This window comes from Pyrus communis, chromosome 15 (genome assembly GCF_041283825.1).
Source record: "Pyrus communis isolate YQ-2024b chromosome 15, ASM4128382v1, whole genome shotgun sequence".
Lineage (NCBI taxonomy): Eukaryota > Viridiplantae > Streptophyta > Magnoliopsida > Rosales > Rosaceae > Pyrus > Pyrus communis.
In genome coordinates, this window is record NC_142579.1 from 7,067,501 (window position 1) to 7,086,567 (window position 19,067).

The 19,067-nt window shown below is 37.8% G+C and overlaps 4 protein-coding genes across 4 annotated transcripts in view; 2 read left to right on the forward strand and 2 right to left on the reverse strand.

Annotated features, from left to right (window-relative positions):
- The window catches only part of LOC148690460 (MDIS1-interacting receptor like kinase 2-like), a 5,690-nt gene extending 5,076 nt beyond the window's left edge, over positions 1–614 (forward strand). Inside the window, exon 2 of the mRNA XM_088684919.1 lies at positions 355–614. Within this exon, the coding sequence (XP_088541045.1) occupies positions 355–474 (120 nt within the window). The 3' untranslated portion in view covers positions 475–614. The remainder of the gene's footprint in view (positions 1–354) is intronic.
- Positions 615–2,062: 1,448 nt separating this feature from the next.
- On the forward strand, positions 2,063–4,765 carry LOC137730281 (annexin Gh1). The gene is made up of 5 exons (XM_068469343.2): positions 2,063–2,229; positions 3,314–3,459; positions 3,568–3,786; positions 3,944–4,156; positions 4,239–4,765. Exons 1-5 carry the CDS (start codon positions 2,154–2,156, stop codon positions 4,533–4,535), a joined length of 951 nt encoding a protein of 316 aa, XP_068325444.1. The 5' UTR covers positions 2,063–2,153; the 3' UTR covers positions 4,536–4,765.
- Positions 4,766–6,868: 2,103 nt separating this feature from the next.
- Positions 6,869–11,956, reverse strand: LOC137729522 (uncharacterized). The gene is made up of 5 exons (XM_068468498.2): positions 10,110–11,956; positions 9,850–10,012; positions 7,921–8,084; positions 7,293–7,548; positions 6,869–7,194 (listed from the first exon to the last, which is right to left on the reverse strand). The coding sequence occupies exons 1-5, from the start codon at positions 11,579–11,581 to the stop codon at positions 7,090–7,092; spliced, it is 2,160 nt and encodes a 719-aa protein (XP_068324599.2). The 5' UTR covers positions 11,582–11,956; the 3' UTR covers positions 6,869–7,089.
- A 2,456-nt stretch (positions 11,957–14,412) lies between these two features.
- LOC137742243 (uncharacterized) lies at positions 14,413–16,790 on the reverse strand. Its single transcript, XM_068482064.2, has 5 exons — positions 16,410–16,790; positions 16,241–16,314; positions 15,467–15,596; positions 15,055–15,375; positions 14,413–14,956 (listed from the first exon to the last, which is right to left on the reverse strand). Exons 1-5 carry the CDS (start codon positions 16,524–16,526, stop codon positions 14,684–14,686), a joined length of 915 nt encoding a protein of 304 aa, XP_068338165.2. The 5' UTR covers positions 16,527–16,790; the 3' UTR covers positions 14,413–14,683.
- Positions 16,791–19,067: the final 2,277 nt, after the last annotated feature.

The following is a 19,067-nucleotide window of genomic DNA, read 5'->3' on the forward strand; positions in this document are numbered from 1 at the left end:
AATTGTTGAATAAGAAGAGTATCCAAGATAACTCTAATGATCCCAAGAAGAAGAAAATAGAGCACACTCTTAAAGAAAGCTCACAAAACAAACTAATTAGCAAAGCTTTTCTTATTTAGCTCTAGGCTTTGTTTTTCCTTGGATGATTTACAATGCTTGAGGACTTGGGTATTTATAGCAAACCAAATGAAAGCTACACCACACACTTACTTCACCTACAACATTCACCTACTTCACCTACAACATCCACTTACTTCACCAACCTCACACACTTACTTCACCAACCTCACACACTTACTTCACCTACAACATCCACCTACTTCACCTACAATTGACATTGATTCTCAACAGTAATTGCGTCCAACAATGAAACAAGTTTCTCAACTCCTCTCAACTCATGAGCTGCATTTGTCAAAGCCATTATGCATGATTAGATGCAGTGAATTGCTTGTTCTTAATCATTTGACTACCTAAGAACCAGAGAATGTATTTGTGAACAATAAATAAATTTCAAGCCTTCCCTTTAGAAGAAATATTCTTCGTAGATGCTTCCCTGACTGTAATTTTTCAATGCACTTGTTTGCTAAGGCCTCTATTTACTTATGTAGGATGCTTAATGCTTTTTAGTTAAAATAATATTTATCCTTGTTAGGAAGAAATAAAAGTTAATCAAACAAAGACTTGATTTTCATGCATAGGAACAACAGCTGGTTAAGATGAGAAATTGAATTTGTGCAAACCCCCAAAATCTCAATTCAATTGTATCAATTTTTCAAAAATACTTTCTATTTTCCCTTACACTTTTCAATTAGAGGGGAAAATGCCCTTTTTTGAATCAAATGCATGTATTCTTACAAATAACTAGTATATCACATTTTGTGTATGTGACACTTTTTAGTTTTTATATTTTTACTTTTTGTCGATCAAATTAATTTTCATTAAAATAGAAAGCTTATACCAAAGTAAAGACCATTAAAAAAGATAGTCCAAAACAGCCAAGCAAAGTCCAACTTCATGTAAAAGTTTACAATGAAATAGAATACTTTGTGTGTGAGAACACTTTTTCATTTTTTGTCTTTGGAATGGAGAGTGTGCAATTAGTCGAAAAATTGATGGAGAAATGCAGGGGGAAATTTGTTGCTAACGTGGGAATAGCCATTTCATTTGCTTTAGTTTTTTTATTTTATTTCTATTTTCTATGTGGCAGAGAGGGGAGCGGGAGAAAGACTGGTGGGGCCGGGGACATGATCGATAATATATCATAGATCGAGGATGGGTACACATATTTGACAATATCATATATACAACTGTATCACTTTCCTCCATGGATTTCATTTCGTATTTCACATACCTTCGTTCGTCGACTTCGTCCAATAGCTAGCTGTTAATTTTTGGTATCAAGTCAATGGATGAAGTTGAGGAATTGGAATAAGGATAATGCTTGTGTTTTATTCATGGAGAATTTACTTATCTCCTACCTATGATTGACGTATTTTCATCTTACGAACATCATAATTTAAATAATTCATTATTTATATATATATCTTCATTTAAAGAGAAAAATTCTATTTACGAGAGCAATCCACCACTTTCAAAGCATTTTGATAGTTAATATCTGATCCATTGGCTTATTAACTAGATATTATAAAGTTTTAATGAAACATATTGTTCACCTACTTACAAAATTTGTTAAGAGGAATCAAGGAGGTTGATTGTCTGCTCTCTCATTTCCATACTCTTCCTATGCCCTCTTATGATGTGTAGTCACAGTTAAGTTATGTCAATATTTTATATTAATTTTTTATAAAAATAATAAAACAAAAAGTAACAGAAATATAAAAAGTTGACGTGGCTTAACCGTCACCATATAAACAAAAGGGTACAGAAAGAGTATGGAAATGGAAGAGCACACAATCTATCTCTCGGAATCAAAAGCTAGGATACAATGACCAAGACCAATGCAAGAGGAACATAGATTTTGACGTGGCGAAGAATGCAATGGCCATACTATATATTACCATATCTATATATGGATAGCTACCAAGACCCTCTATTCTATATATATATATATACAAACAGACAGAGAGCCATAAGCCAGAGCCATTGTCGTCTACGATTTTCTCACAGAAAGAGAAAGAAAAAAAAAGGTGACGATGTCGACCCTAAGAGTTCCTCCACAAGTCCCTGCTGCATCCGAAGACTCTGAGCAACTCAAGAAAGCCTTCAAAGGTTCCTTCTTTTCTAACATTTTTTTTTTCCTTCTCTTGATCTTTTACTCCATGCCATCATTTCTTGTTCTGATCATATCCACCCAGTATTTTGTAATTCGATTTAAGATTGATGATCGACCAATCCCATTTGACCGATCCGATTGTTAGTGTTAAACATGATGATAATGGACTGGTAATGGAAAAAGGATTTTGTTATTCATTTTTGGTCTGGTAATTCCCTCTCTCTCTCTCAATGACCAATGATGCTGATTCAGATCGGTGTTTGTTGAAGAATATAAGAATCCCACATCGGAGAATTCACAGATTAAATATGATTTATTGTGTGATTCTACTTCTAATTACACTGAGGCCCTTTGTAATAAACACTCCACACCAGATGGTGTTGTTTAGGTGATAAGAAACCAGTTGGGGGACAATATATGTGTGGTTAGTGGGGCCGCTAGTCTGTCTCTCCGAAATCTAGAATCTAGACAGTGTTTATATACATGAATTCGGTGGATTGGTGAAAGGCCCGTGTGAATGCGATTTTTTGGTTTTGTAAAGAATTCTGTACGATTAAATTTGTTTCTGGACAAGAAAATGTGTATGAGATAATCCATCTACATAGCCGAAGAGAAAAGATTGGTATATATAAATTTTCAGCAGGTTTTGAAGTATCCAACTGACATGAAGAATATAGTTTTGACAAATATGAAAAATATGGAACAAATTTTGAATACAGATGAATAATCGTTGACGATTAGAAACCATAAAGCAAGGGGAGGCTATTCACTTCTTACTATAAGAAAACGTGTTACTTGATTGCAGAAGAAATATAGTGAAACTAATTATTCAATCTGTTTGATTCTTAAATTCGTTCGTAGGACTAATGAATAAGCCGCACTATAATTCCGAATGGTTTAAAATAGCTCTGATCACCCTTTTAGCAAAAGGGATTGATATTGGTTAGAAATATATTGTCACTTTCGATATGAATTTGCTCTGGAGTCGAGATTCTATCTTCAGTTTTTTGTGCTGTTGCTTTCATGTTTATGTTGTTTGATCTTATTGAATTTTGAATTTTTTGATCAATATGATTGCAGGATGGGGAACGAATGAGGACTTGGTTATATCCATCTTGGGGCATAGAAATGCCGCTCAAAGAAAGGCAATCCGGAAAACTTATGCAGATGCTTACGGAGAAGATCTCCTCAAGGAACTGGAAAAAGAACTTACAAGTGACTTTGAGGTCAGTTTAAGAATGCGCTTCTTTCTGCATTGGTTCAAATAATTTGATTGCATGCTTGTCGTAACTGGTAAAATGATGTGTTTGTGTTTCTGAATTTCTCTTAATCAGAGGATTGTATGGCTTTGGACACTTGATCCTGCTGAACGCGATGCATTTTTAGCCAACGAAGCAACAAAGAAGTGGACTAAAAGCAATCAGGTTCTTGCAGAAATAGCCTGCAGTAGGTCTGCACATGAACTGCTTTCGGCAAGGCAGGCTTATCACTCTCGCTACAAGAAGTCTCTCGAAGAGGATGTTGCTCATCACACAACTGGGGACTTCCGCAAGGTAAAACCGCTAGAGAATAGTTCTTTCAGCTTATTTATACAATGTCCCGAAATTTCAATGTTAATATGTTTTTCAAGTTTTATTTCGTTTAAGATTTCCGTTGTCTCTGCACCAAAGAGAGAATTACTAATTTACCATCCAACTTTGCTCCGCCCAGCTTTTGGCCCCTCTTGTTAGCTCCTACAGATATGAGGGAGATGAGGTGAACCTGGCACTGGCAAAATCCGAGGCTAAGCTACTCCATGAGAAGATCTCAGACAAGGCCTACAATGATGACGATATCATCAGGATTCTGGCTACGAGGAGCAAAGCACAGATCAATGCAACGCTCAATCACTACAAAAATGAATTCGGGAATGACATCAACAAGGTACGCAGTTGAGTTTTAAATAAACCCATTTTTTAACAGAATCCGCAGAGGTTTTGGATTTGATGAGTGTTTCTATGCCTAGGATCTGAAAGCTGACCCCAAGGATGAGTACCTTGCAATACTAAGGGCCACGATAAAGTGCTTGGTCCGCCCTGAGAAATATTTTGAGAAGTCTCTTCGTCTGGCAATTAACAAACGAGGAACAGATGAAGGAGCTCTCACTAGAGTTGTCGCTACGAGGGCTGAGGTTGACATGATGATTATTAAGGACCTGTACCACAAGAGGAACAGTGTCCCTCTGGATCAGGCCATTAAAAAGGACACTACTGGAGATTATGAAAAAATGCTTCTGGCCCTGGTTGGACATGAGAATGCTTGATCCGTTCCGGTCTAACAGTTGAACTTCCTTTTGGAGGGAGGCAATATATCTGAATCTGATGCGTTCTTTTTACCGCTATGTTTTGTTTCTTATCCGTTCGAATAAAATTATCTACAGAATTCTGATATAAATACTTACCTTTCGTAAAACCAGATAGTTACTGGAGACTAAAGGCAAGTTTCCTGATCTTATATAGACAACAATAATGGAAGCTTGTTTTCCTTTTATAATCGAAGAGCTGTTTTTTTTTTTTTTTTTTACTATTTCAGTGCATATTTCTTGCAGCTCAAGTTAAACATTCTTGTTCATGGCACCAAAACAATTAGCGGTTTAATTATACACCTCGCCAAGGGTTTCTTAGAGGCAAGGAATTCCTGGATAGAATCGCTGTCTACAACTTTCGTCTCACAAGGTCTGTTACATACTAGCAGCACAAGAGGGGTTGAACGTTAAAGGAATACCCAGCGGTTGAGATGATTGTCCGGTCATATATAAAATAAACCTCGACCTCAAGGAAGAAATTGCGGCATCACATTTTGTTGGACTTTATTAACCAGTACTTCGGCAGGTCCTCCTTTGTGGGCTTTATTAACCAGTACTTCAAGCAACAAGTTGTGTATAGCGTCATTATTGCGCATTTCTTCGAGTATGCTTTTCACCTCTCGACTAAACATTTGCTCAAATTGCCAAGATTGCTCTTCAAGTTGTCGTCGAAGAAACGACCTAGTCAGTGGATCAGAGGCCTCACCACTGTCCTCGTCACAATCCTCAACTAATCCTTCAACAAAAATTCCTTTTGTCGTTTTGGTGGGGATTTCTGCATCCCGAGGCAGATCATTGAGATTTACTGCCTTATCTCGGTGTGTCACACTTATGGCTTAAGGTGTCGCGGCAGTAGAAGGATTATGTGCCTGTGGTAAGTCATCTTGTCCTGGATTTTGGACTGGAAGATTAGTCGTTGACTTACCCATGATTGTTTTCTTCTTTACTGACCGTGTCTCAATGGTCATGAATTTCATAGCTGTAGCACTGGGTCCCATCGGGGATGCCAAAATGTTGACCCTAAAAATTGCCAAGCCTACGTGACGTGCAGGGCGACTAACTAATGAGCTAACTACGTCCTTCAGTTATGTGCGGGGCGTGCTAACTCGACGACCGAGCTCGTTGCTAACTTCTTGATCTTGCGACTGCGGCAAAGAAATGAACACGTCTCGGCCTTTGGGTTCTAGAGCCTGAAGACAAGGCTGCTGGTCTTGCGAAGTTCACGGATCGTCAGGGTCGGGTTCGATCATGGTGATTATATTCGTAAGAGTGTAAGCACGCCGAACTGGCACCAAACTATACGGACACAAGTATTCGAAAGAGATGTATGTCTTGATGGTAAATGTGGTTCGGCCGTCAGAATGCCGAACTCTAAAAGATACTTGTGAATATCCAATCATTTAACAACTCGGCGTTCAACGTGCCAAGCCTAGTAACTTGTAACACCTCACTTCATGCGAGATGGCTGATGAGATGACGTCTACCAACAAGAACTCAAAAGTCCTTGTTGACCGAGACTTGGATAGGTAATCAGTCGGTCTCAAAGCAATGTTGTTTATCCAAACTGAAAGTGCTCTTTGATCAGCTGATTCTACGGCTACAGTATTGTTTATCCAAGTTGAAGATGTGTTAGGCGAGAAGAAAGCGAAAGAGGATAAAAATGTTGTTTATCCAAACTGAAAGTGCTCTTCGATCAGCTGATTCTACGGCTACAGTATTGTTTATCTAAGTTGAAGATGTGTTAGGCGAGAAGAAAGCGGAATAGGATAAAAATCTCAAAGGTTGTTGAGAATCTTTGTGCAGGGCAATTTGTGTATTGAATTGGAGGGGACTTGAATGATGCACTCCCTTCTCCATTTATAGTAGCAAACCCCCTCATAGCCTAGCTAGAATCATAATCAGATTAGAACTCCTCAACCTAATCTGATTAGGTCTTGGCCAATCCTAACTTCACTAGGACTTTGAACCAAGCTTTTTAACAAACCAGATTCATCCCCTAATTCTCAGCATCCTCAGTCTTAGCCTTAAGACTCCTTGTTACACTAAGCTTCAACTACCTCACCCTTATCTAAACCACTCCGTCTCGCAGTAGGATTCGGTCGACCCTTATTGGACAACCCACGACAAGATTTTAGATGAATACTACTGGGCCGAGAATAACTCTAAGCTCGGCCCAAAATAGTATTTTGGGCCCAAACACATTTACACAACATCGAATCAGAAATCCACGGTTCCGACAGTGGAATATCATACCTTCAAAGTTATGATAAAGACACAAGAACAATAGAATATTACAAAAAGCAACTCCATCATATTGAATCAAAACTCTGTTTTAACTTTTTCAGACTTCTTAATGCCATCCCAAAACCAAAATTGCACTCTTCATCTGGGGATCGGTAAGAGATTTAGACGAACATCCCGTATCTTAGCTAGGGGATCCAAAAAGAGAGCAGTTATTAGTAATTAACATAGAAAACAACAACAAAAACTTTCCGATATAGGCTAAAACACATCACTTCTTCTTCAGGTCCTTTGAGAAAATCCTCTTGCAGTACGGACTGGTGCGTAAGATTGTATGAGGCTTAACTGCTTCGACCAGAGCAGCATGAAGAGGGCCCTGCCAACAAAACAAATCGATTAGAACATGTGTGTGTGTGTGTGTGTGTGAGAGACAGAGAGAGAGAGAGAGAGAGAGAGAGAGAGAGATTTCTAAACCTTGGTAACTCCAAGAGCAGATTGAATGACATAGTTGGCATAAGGGTCTTGCAACAACTGATCAAAACGTGGAACTGAGAGCAATTCATGGATGATTTTTGGCCGGTTTTCTTCAAAATACTTGAGGCACTTTTCAACAACATGACTACTGCACTTCTGCATGGAGAGGCGTACGAAATTTCCTTTTAACTGATTAGTCAGTTTGGCCATTGCAGATGGGATCTTCAGCTCTATGATATATTGAACAACATAATTCCTGTGGATCAAATGGTACAAAATAAAGGCACACATCAGTCATAAAGCCAAATCAAATTGTTCCACAGAATAAGGAATTAAATCGTTAGTAGTTTGTAAAATACTAAACTGAATTCTAATTAGAAAGACATGAAACGAATAAAGTAACGCAATGGTTTAATTCTGTAGATTCTCATAATTCCTGCTATTAATTGCAAGATATCCGACTTATGTTTGCATCTGAAGTTGATCAAAGAAATTGATGGTTGGAAAACTTTGGTTCCTCAAGAAACAAAATTTATCAAACAATAGTGGATTGCCATATCATATTAGGGGTTTATGGCCAGCAAAGAACAGAAATTATAACAGTTTGAAGACAGTCGTTTACGATTACCCATAAGGATCTTGTGAAAGGAGAAGCCCATTTCTTGAAATTTCATTGATCAGCTTATCTCGATGTCTCCCAATGGCGTGTGCAATGCATTTTTGTAGTACACAGCATCCATGTCGTTGAGTTGCAATCTCGACACAAAATCTTGCAGCAGCATCAAAAATAAACTGCAAGAGATCATTAACAGAATACGTTAGTCTTTTCAACGAAAACAAAGTAGGTCCTACAGAAAGCACATAACCAGTCCTTAAAGCTTTGGAACTTCAATAATTTTGTCTGTTCATCCATGTTTATGTTTTATCTCATATATGTCCGTAAAATACTTTCGAAGTAACTATGTATTCCGGTTCATCCTACCAATCTTCTGCTAGAGTTCTGACAAGTAGGATCGTAAAAAGCGGGCTTACAGTCACCTATTAAATCTGAAGAAACATCTCATTACTCTGCAACGAGAATCTCTGTTTCATTCCTTTTAGTCAAGGCCTCAAAAGCAAATTTACAAATTGCCTAATCCATAGAACACTAGATTTGCATCGAACAAGTTGGAAATAACGCCTCAGTTATCTCTTTGCAGCGATTTCTCTTGTTCTTCTCATTGTTCTCATACACAAGCTTGGTGACATCATGATTCGTATATTTTTTGAACTGCTACTGAAAAGCTCATAATCTTTGGTTTTGACAACTCAGCTACGTATTAATGTGGTCCCTAAATTTAGACTAACGTCTTCACTACTATCGAGAGCATTATATATGATCATGTCTACATACATCTAACCTGCCCCACTGACTTCCTCGCATACAAATTCCCCAACAGATTTCAGAAGCAAACATGGCATACTCAGAGTGACACCTTTACTACGTGACCAAAATATAACTTTGTCAGTATTAAATGACAAAAGTGTGCAAGATCGGATGCCAATCTTTTCTTAACAGTAAGATACCTTCTATCGACCTTTAAATGAACAGTACAGGGAATTTGACTTCACCAACAGAAGAATACATTTCTGAAGTCACCGAGAATATTTCAGAAACTTACAGAGGACTAGATGAATATAAGGAAAAGAAATAAGGTTCAAAACTGAGGCATGATAATGTCTATAATGATCCTCACAGAGATATATTTGAAACCTAGTCCAAAGGTTGGTTTCGACAGGGTTCACAACTGTACTTGAAAGCTTCCCTTGACCTTTGTACAATCATCAGATTAAGTTTGGACTATTTTAGGCATCGGCATGAACAGCAGAAGAAATATTATACGTTCAAAAGTTGTGGTGAAAATGAGTGAAACACTAGCCAATGAAGAGTTAGTGAGATTGATTATAGATTAAGTTTCCTCCAAAGAATGATCAAAGGTAGGTCTAGTGCCACGAGGATACAAAACAACGCTAAAGTGGCTGGCCCTGAAAGGCAAGAGATTGGAATTCGGCACCACCTATTACTTGTTTTATGGTTTGTTGCCCTATTACAAGCACAGTGCACACATCCAATGAAACAGTTCACACCTTGAATATGCACTTCCAGCAGTATTATACAAAAACGCTCTATGTAGCTTACCCAAGTAATGAGTATGAAACATCATTAAGGTTCACATTACTGGTTGAATTAGAAGATTTATATGGCGAACATGTGAAGGTTTATGGCAATAATGCACCGAAACAGTACATTGCCTTTAAAAAATGTGGCTTCACCAAATATTGCCTTTACAATTTTGCATAACAGTTATGATCAAACATATTTTTGCTCGACTAGAATCAGCATTTGCATGGTACAAATTCATATGTACATCTCTTTTCTATGTGACCACATAAAACTTATGAGAAAACAGGAGAAAGGAACAAGATGAAAACATGAATTAGATGGTATCCTATTTATTCTTAACAGCCTTATTTGAACCGTCAAGATAACAAGAAAAATAATTTAGTAGAACCATACCTTATTGTCTTCATTGCTAAAGCAGTCCAGGCAACGTTGTACCACATGATTACCATTTGGATCCTTAATAAGATCAAGAAAACCGCATTCAAGGGACGATTTAACTAAAACAATCTGTTTCCCAGTTTTCACAGTCTCAATCAACTTCTGTACCACGCGAGTCCTGAAACCATAGTGCCAATTATATTCAGGAACTGGATATTAGTAAGGAACTAACACTACAAATTTAGTAACAAACGAGTACAGTATGAAGAATGTACCCATGTGTGTCTAAGGAAACTCTGACAAGCTGTCCTGGTTCTTTTGTCACCATGATTACAAATTGCATTCTTTGTTGTTCATTGCACATATCCAACAACTTTTGCATTAGGTAATTGCCAAACGGGTTCGTCATAAGTTCGAAAACATGGTTGATTATTTTGTCAAATATTAATTGCAAATCTTGGCTGGTCCCCTCATCAAGCATCCTTTGTAAGAACCGACAGCCGTACTGATCCTTTGCAATGAAATATATATATCCCTGGACCTCGGTCAATGAGCTTAAACTTAGTACTGACCGAAACAAGCTATTGTCACTCTGTCTCCATTCATTTCCACTCATTCTGCCATCATATGAATCAGGATCAAGTCTAGAGCTTTTCTCTCCTGTCTGCATTGCCATCTTAGTGTAAGAGTTCTTGTATCCCTTCGAAGACTTGCTACCTTTATTGATGGCATGATTCAACTGTTTTCCTTGCATGTTCATGCTATCCTTGCAACCGTAACCCTCAAGTTCCCCTGCACAATTCATGGACTTGAAAGATTCGGGAACCCCATTAGTTGGATTCACTCTAGTCCATTGATTTATCATTGAATGGTTATGCGAAAGATTGTCCACATTCAACTGTTCAACCGAGGGAAACTGAGGGGAACTCATCGGATGCTTAAGACTCTTTCCGCCATTAGAGCCCGTTGCATGTAGTAAGCTAAAATAATCCTCATCAGGGTGAGACATAGCACTAGATGGGTTCCTCTGATACCAGGCATATCCCTGTTCCATTCTTTTAACACCACTAGGCCCATACAATGCATTCGGGTACATACGATTACAAAAAGACCCCATTGAATCGCCAACAGCGCATTTCGGTTGCAATCCAAGCAATGCTGACTCCATACTCCCATCACATCTCCCTCCACAGCCGAATCCCGCAGATTGAAAACCATCAAAACCCGAAACATTGTTCTTAGAACTCTCAAATAGGCCATAGTTTTCAGCATTCCGAGGACTAATCCCCCCAAAAAACCCACCACCGAGTCCAATCCCATCCGGGCCTCTCTCAAATCCCATCCTTTTAGTCCCACCCGCCTGTTCCTCCCCAATATGCATCCTATAGAAACTCTCAGGCAAACCCAGATCATCCTGCGGCGGCTTAGAGTCCAGCCACAACCCATTCACGTAAGGTGTTTGATACTTTGCCTCTTCAAATGGGGTTGAATACGGAGACGGAGAACCGTCCTCGGAGGAATATAACCCACTTGAGACAGAGCTCGACGGAAAGAACTCCGACGGGAGAGAGGCTCTGCTCACCGGAGAGCCGCCGAGAGGGTGGCGGTGATGCGGAGGATGAAGGAGGTGGAAAAGACTGGAATAATGCTGATTCCTGGTGGGATTCTCGTTCCAGAGCTTTTCCAGCCCCCCTCCTTCTTCCCTCTGTAAAACCATCTTGTCTTCCTCAGTTAGTTTGAACATCATACAACATACAACATAAAAATATAGTGTGTATTATATATAATATAATATACAATACACGTGAGAGAACAAGAAAAATATAAAAATATACTTTCTCAGGAAAAACAAAGAGAACCCAGATTCAGAATCCGAAAACCCACGTCGGAAAACGATTCGGAAGCACGCAAAACGATCAGTGAGAGTGTTTGCTGCAGTGCGAGAAAGACGATCAATGCGTGTATGTCAATATCGTTTTGGGGATTGGATTTTCGGCAATGGGGGTTTCTAGAGAGAGAGAGAGGGTTTTGAATTTTGGGTTTTTCTGTGAGTGTATGTGATAGTACAGTCTGCGACCGCCTCACACACTCACGCCATTAAAATGAAGAGTCGCACTACAGCACTCACTGCCCACAACAGCTCAGAATAAAAAGCAGAGAGAGAGAGAGAGAGAGAGGAGAGAGAAAGTCTGACTAGGAACTAGGCAAAGGCTATTTTTCAGTCTATTTTGTTTTAATTTTCAGGGCTTGGAAAAAAAATTTTAATTTTATTTCATGTTAAACGGATAATTAATTATTATTGTTCCTTACTTAATCAAGTTTTTAAATATTTGATCTTTTTAATAAACAATATCTGCTTTGTAAACAAGGTTCTATAACTGTTCTAACAAATTCAGCTTGATTTTCTGTCGCCTAAAAGTTCGGTTTGTTATTGTTTCTTTTTAACTTAATCCAAACTTCATTTCGTTTCCAAATCTGAATTATTTTTTTATTTTTAAAATGGGTACGATATTTATTAATTAGATAAATATTTTTTTTATTACAAGTAATGCGGGTACGATATTGATTAATTGGATAAATAATTTTTTATTACAAGTAATGTGAATACTCTAAGCTATATATTAAGAAGAAAGCAAAAGGTTCAAAGCAGGGATGCAGTGGGTTAAAAATAAAAATTCCATTCATCATGGTAGTTCATTGCTTGTAATAGGATAAATGAATAAGTCTACAAAATGATAAAGTTCATTTACATCGGTCTCGATAAAAATTTTATTCGGGAGTTTCAAAATCCATTCGAACTTGGTTATTGTGAGTTAAAGATGAATATCCTATCTACCAAAACAATTTACCATTTGCTATAGGTTGAATGAATAAGTACAATAGTGTGCATTTACATTTAAACCTTCCTCTGGAATTCAACCCACTAGAAAGGAAAAAAAAAAGTCTCACACCAACTTCACAAGTTAATGTTATCCGCTAATAACAAACCGCCTACCATCAGGAGATATCTCGAACCATATGCCGTCATATTCTCTTACAATATGCAATATTGTAGGAAGAAGAAAAAAGAAAGTAACTAATCTTAATTAGTAGATTTATTTACGAAAATTCTTTTTAATTATTACAGTCGTTTCCTACTGCCTGCCTGCGCTGCGTTTCCTTTCTGGCCAAGTCTTACACCAAAATTAGAAAAAAGGTAACTTTCAGTGCAGTCAGTGTTAGCTATTGGATTGGAGCCCATTATAAGCAACGAAATCGCTTCACCCTATTGGCTGCTGTAATGTTTTTTTTTCTTTTAAAAAAATTACAAAATAATTCAGAGATATTAATAAAGTAAATTACAATTTACACCGTTAAGCAGAGAACTAATGGAATAATAAGTTGAAGATTGGATAGGGAAGAAGGTTTATCTCTCAAGTCAAAACTATCAAGAATGAGATTCACTTCGAATTTCTATGTCTAGAGTTTGTGGATTGAGAAATCCGAATCGTGAGAGAGAGAGAGAGAGAGAGAGAGATTTGAGAAGTTCAATTTTTAAATTTTTCTGAAGTGGGTCATTGTTATGGGCTAATCGGAGCAATATGATTAAAATTAAGTGGTCCAAATCTCTTAGCCCGTATGCTCCAAACACAGAGATCTGAAATGGATCTCGATCTAAGCTATAGGTCCACATTAATGAGAGAATGGACCTTGCATAAATTTATAAGTAAGTTACGTTACTCTCCATATTGCCGTTTAATTTTATAACACTTATAATGTATACATTATTTTATGTTTATGACATCCCATTTTAATCAAACGGCACCTACACACCCGGCATTTTCCCTCGTCATGGTTTGCGCTTGGCGGCACAGCCCCATTGAGCTCCAACCCGACCCAAGACTGACCAGAAAAGAAGGCTCATTATATTAGCCCATCAAGCGCAGCCCACTTATCTCTTTTCAAACCAACAACAAAAATACGTATTCCACTTCGTCCTCGTTAGTCTAAATTTTGGTTTTGTTTCTTTGGAGGGATATAGAGATGTGGAATTGAGGAAAATAGAGATTTCAGCTTATGTTTGTGAGTTTTGAACATGAATCGTTGTTTTTAATGCGTATATCATATTCATATGTTGTTAAATTTAACGATAATGTATGCGCTAAAAAATTCAAACGAATTTAATGGGTGGATCTAACTTCTAAGCCGCATTAACGGCAATGTATGGTAAAAGGACTCTGATAATCTTTTTGCTGCTCAGCTACTGCGACTAAAGGCTATAAGCTACAAACTCAGTTTAAACAACAGCAGCCGCCGGCCAGATCAAAACGGTCCGGTTGCGTTCTTGAAAGATGTTTCATAGATGGTGGCAACTTTAACACATACAAGAAGCTCCATAACACCTAATTCACATCAGTTTTACCACCTTCCTCAAGAACAAGCTCACAAGCAGATTTCAGGATACATTCACACGCGGTTTTTCCGAATACTTCGTCTTTCTGACGTAGGAGAAGATTTAAACCTATGGTCTAGCATTTGAACACAAACAACGCAAAAGTACCAAAATGAAACAAGTAATCAATAAAGCTAATCCATAAGTTAAAACCCAGTAAAACAGCCCAAGCACTTCATTAAGACAAACACAGAGAGAACAGAAGAATATGGACATAGACAACCCAATTAGCAGATAGTCCATCGCTCTGGCCGACCCCCTTTTAACCTAAAACATAACTCCCAAAACTCACAATGAACAAAAGAGAAAGGTCAAATAATATCGTAACACATCCTCCCCACGATTAGGAGAAAGCCCGAAACAAAACCAGACACCATGTGATCAAATAAAATAAACCAAGTTAGACCTAACATGATGTTAAACCAAAGCAATGCTACTCTCTCCACCTGGGGGTTTGCGTACGCCTCCTAAGTAGTCTCGAGCCTCTTTCTTCCCATCCGCAAAGATGTTGCTGCCGCTCATCTCCCGTAGTTTTGCCGAACTCAGTGGTTTTTCAGCTGACGAAGGAGGAACATCGCCCTTGAATATATCATTTCCTGAGAGTTCGGAAAACTTCTTGTCATAAATCTTCTTGGCTGTCTTGGGCGCTGGTTCCTCGACGGATATTATATTGCTCTGACCCCCACCAGGCTATTGCATAAAAACCAAATTCACATGAAGTCAGATCATTAACTGCCACAAAATGGGAACTGATATGTATTAGGTGTAAAGTAACACAGTTCACTTACATTAGAAACCTTAACAGGCGTGCGACCGTTGGGCGAAGTAGGTTCTCCTATCTCGATGCTTCCCTTCAAGGCCAAAGCACGAGGAGCGGTAGTTGTCCTGGGTAAAATTTCAGGAGGGGGCGCAAATATGTCATGGCCACTAAGCTCCTTGAATTTAGATTCAGAGAGCTGCTTCTTCAGCCTTGCCTCTCTCTCTGCTTCCGTTTCCAAGGTTCCACTTAGCTCCCGCTGCTTTGCCACTTCTGGAATGGTGGTAGGCTTTTTGGGAGAAACACTCTCTTCGTCACCAAACGAGATATGACTGATTCCAGCAACCGCTTGCTGCCATATCCAACCATCAGAAGAAAAACTCAGCAAATAACATGTGTGTTTTAATAACGAATCTAAAACTTGACGGCATATTGATCGGTACCTGGTACATTCGAATTCCTGGCTTTAGGGTAGGGTTCGCACCATCAGCTTCCGCGGCATCATTTTCTGCTTTCGGTGCAAAAATGCCACTCCCGGTGATCTCCTTCATCTTATGCGCCGAACAAGGTTTGCTGGAAATTTCATAGTTAACAATGTTAGAGTTCTCACATATTCCGACATCATATATATTTTCACTACATATTGTTATTCAAACTTTCACCGCAACTTATGAAACAAAACAAAGTTAACATTTTAGGAAAATAACAAAACCCATCAATTAAACAAGTTTATTCACTTTATAAATACATGAATTCAAAACTATCTCTGTGATTATAATCTAAAACATATAGATTTTTTGGGTGAAATTTGCAAAATATGGAAAATTGAATATTTATGTGGATTCATGGGCCAAACAAAGTAGATCGCTCACAGATCAATCAATCTTCAAGTTTAAAATTCATTTTTTCCATACTAAAAAAGGGAAATTTACTAGAAAATACCAAGTCAAATTCTAACAGAACATCCAAGTAATGAAAAATTAAAAATTAAAAAAAAGCATTATTTTTTAACCATCAATTTGGTCCCAGAAATAATTCCTTAATTTTATTTTTTTTTTCAAATTCATAAGCATTGAAGAAGAAATATCCGTTGCAGGTCCACTTCCAATGGCCACAAAAACGAGAACAAAGAAACAAAATTTTGAAACATAAAAAACCCAGAAAGTGAAACGCGAAGGAGAAAGCGGAAAGCAGAAGCAGGAAGAAGCAGATCTGACCGTTTGTTCAAGCTCTCGACCTCCTCGTCCGTCACCTGCCCTCCAAACACCACCTTTCTGATCCCATCCGACGGCTACGATCAATCCCCAAAAAAACAATGAATCAACAAATCAAAGAACAAACCGAGAGAGAGAGAGAGAGAGAGATAAATGGAATTCGGAATGTCACCTGGTGGGGCCGAGAGGCGGAGGATGGAAGAGGAGAATCAGCCAGCGGAGTCTCGGACCAGGTTAGCAGATCCGCGGTGGATGTGTGGGGCTTCCTCACCGGAGTGCTTCTCTCCATTTCGGGTCGGGCCTTCGGATTCTCGCAGCGTCCGATTCACCACTACCACAGTTAACACTATCGCTGGAGCAATCTCCCGAAATGACGAAACTGACCTCGTTCCGGAACGTTCCTGTGTGTCTGCTCTGGGGGTGCCGGGGGGGTTTGTGGGTATTTTCAATGGCCTTTTTGGAAAGGGTGGAGTTGAAGGGAGAAGAGCAGGCGTAGGAGGTGACTTGGAGTGAGCTACTGACTTCCTTTTTGATTCTTTTTCTTGGGCCGCCTTATTTATACGCATAATAGTTTGAAATGGCGAGCATATGACGCCGGAGGGCCAGCCACGTGCCGGTTAATTTAATATTACGGCGCCTGTTGTAAGGAATTTACCGGAATGTCCTCCTGTGTTTTTACTGTTTGACCGTTTGACTTGTTACCTCCGACGAGTGAACTGAAGAAATTTTTTATTATGATCGAAACACGACTGATACATTACATGTTTTTATATAAATTGAGAGAAATTTTATTTTTTAAGTTATTAATTTTTTAACATATATATAGTAATACGTGGTGTATCACTTTTTATACCAATCACATTGAAAAATCTCTATAAGTTTGATTAAGGAGGGGGTATGGTTTTTGAAATTTTGAAATACGGTCCTTGATCGCGTGGGTCTAGGAGATAGTGTTTTCAACGGTCGGATCCAGAGATGATGACGTCCCAAGAGTCTCTGAAGGATTTGAAAATTGAAATGCATTATCTAATAGAACACAAGCAAAGCAAAAGCCTAGAAGCTCGATTTCAGGAACTTCATGAATCCAATATGATCTTGATTTGTTAGTGAGAAATTTTAAATTCGATTCTCGTTACAAGTAAATTTGAACTACATTATTGTTAACCCATTATGAGGTTTAGTTCACTCTTTCACCTCCTTAATATGGATAATACCATTTGTTCAAAACAAAAACAAAAATGATTTTGATAGATTTTTTACACCCAACATGATCTAGATACATTAGAACGTTATACAATAAAGCACATTGCTGGCTTGGGCAAGCGGGTTTATGATTCGTTTGGAAGTACTTTTAAAATAAATGAAAATATTTTTTATATGAAAATACTGTTGAAACAAATCTTTAATAAAAATGCAAGTTAATCTTGGAAAAACACTTGAAGTATTCCATGTAGGAGCACATAACACGGGAAACACTTCAAGTATTTTTGGACCCTAAAAATAATTTCACCAAAAGAGCTTTCAGTCATTTTAAAATGAATGCAAGCACTTTTAATGAAATTGTTTTTTAAACTAATTTTTAGTAAAAATGCAAGTTCATCTTGGAAAAACATTTGAAGTATTTCATGTAAGAATACATAACGCAAGAAGCACTCGAAGTGCTTTTAGAATCTAAAAATAATTTCACAAAAGAGCTTTCAAGCATTTTAAAAATACTTTTAAACGAATTTTTGCTCTGTGCACGTAGATGTGGTTTGAACAATATTGATTTGTGATCCATAAAAATTGTTGTTACAGTTTTCTTGGTTAATGATTTAGACTCGTTTTTAGCCTAAGTAAGTTGCACCATCTCTACACGAGTTTGTTTAAGCTTGAAGTCTCTTTATGTCAAACTCGTATTTTAAACATGCACACCATTTTTATTTATTTATTATTCTTCAATTTATGTGTCACTTGATATCATATTAACGAACTTAGAAGGATAATGTCACGGATCATGTGTGCAACTAGAATGCTATACTTCTGTATTCTTCTTAAAAATGAGAGAATATGTAATACAATCACAAATATATTTTCTTATGTCTATCGCACTCATTATTAGGGGTGCAACTCAACGGGATTGGGCGGGTTAAATAGTCAACCCAACGGTCCCAACCCTAACCTTATTAATTCAGGTTTGGGCTGGACTCAAGTTTATGCAGGTTTATTCGAGTTTGGGTCTAAATTGAGTTCAGACTTACTTGGGTTGGGTTCAGGTTTACTCAACTTTATTAATCTCAATCTTGTAACACCTTATTTGATAAGATAAATCTCAAATTTTGAATCAAATAACGTCAAAATATTTACAATTCAATTTTACACAAACAATACCAACATTTTAACCAAAAGAAACGTTAAATCATTATAATTGTTCATTGTTCAAATGAAAACCAAACAACAAACTTAAAGTATAACCCTCCCAAACTTGTGTCTAGCTTATATAATATAAAGTGGGACATGTAATATGTACATGAGCAATTCGGGCTAGAAATTGGGTTGGGTTTAGGTTGACATGAATGGGCAAAGCATCAATCTAACTCAATCCAATAAATAATTAGGTTAAGGTTGTAATGGGTTTGGGAGAGTTTTCACTTCATTCTAACCTGCTTGTTCAGGTTTGAAATCAACTTGGGCATAAGTGGAGTCCTGTTAACCGAACCTAAATTGCATTACTACTCATTATTGACGTGACCACATAATTAGTATTACACATACAAAAGTAAAAGATATCTCAACCAATAATATTTTCTTTTCCATGAAATCGTGGTGAGCTCTGTATGCATGTTCGTAG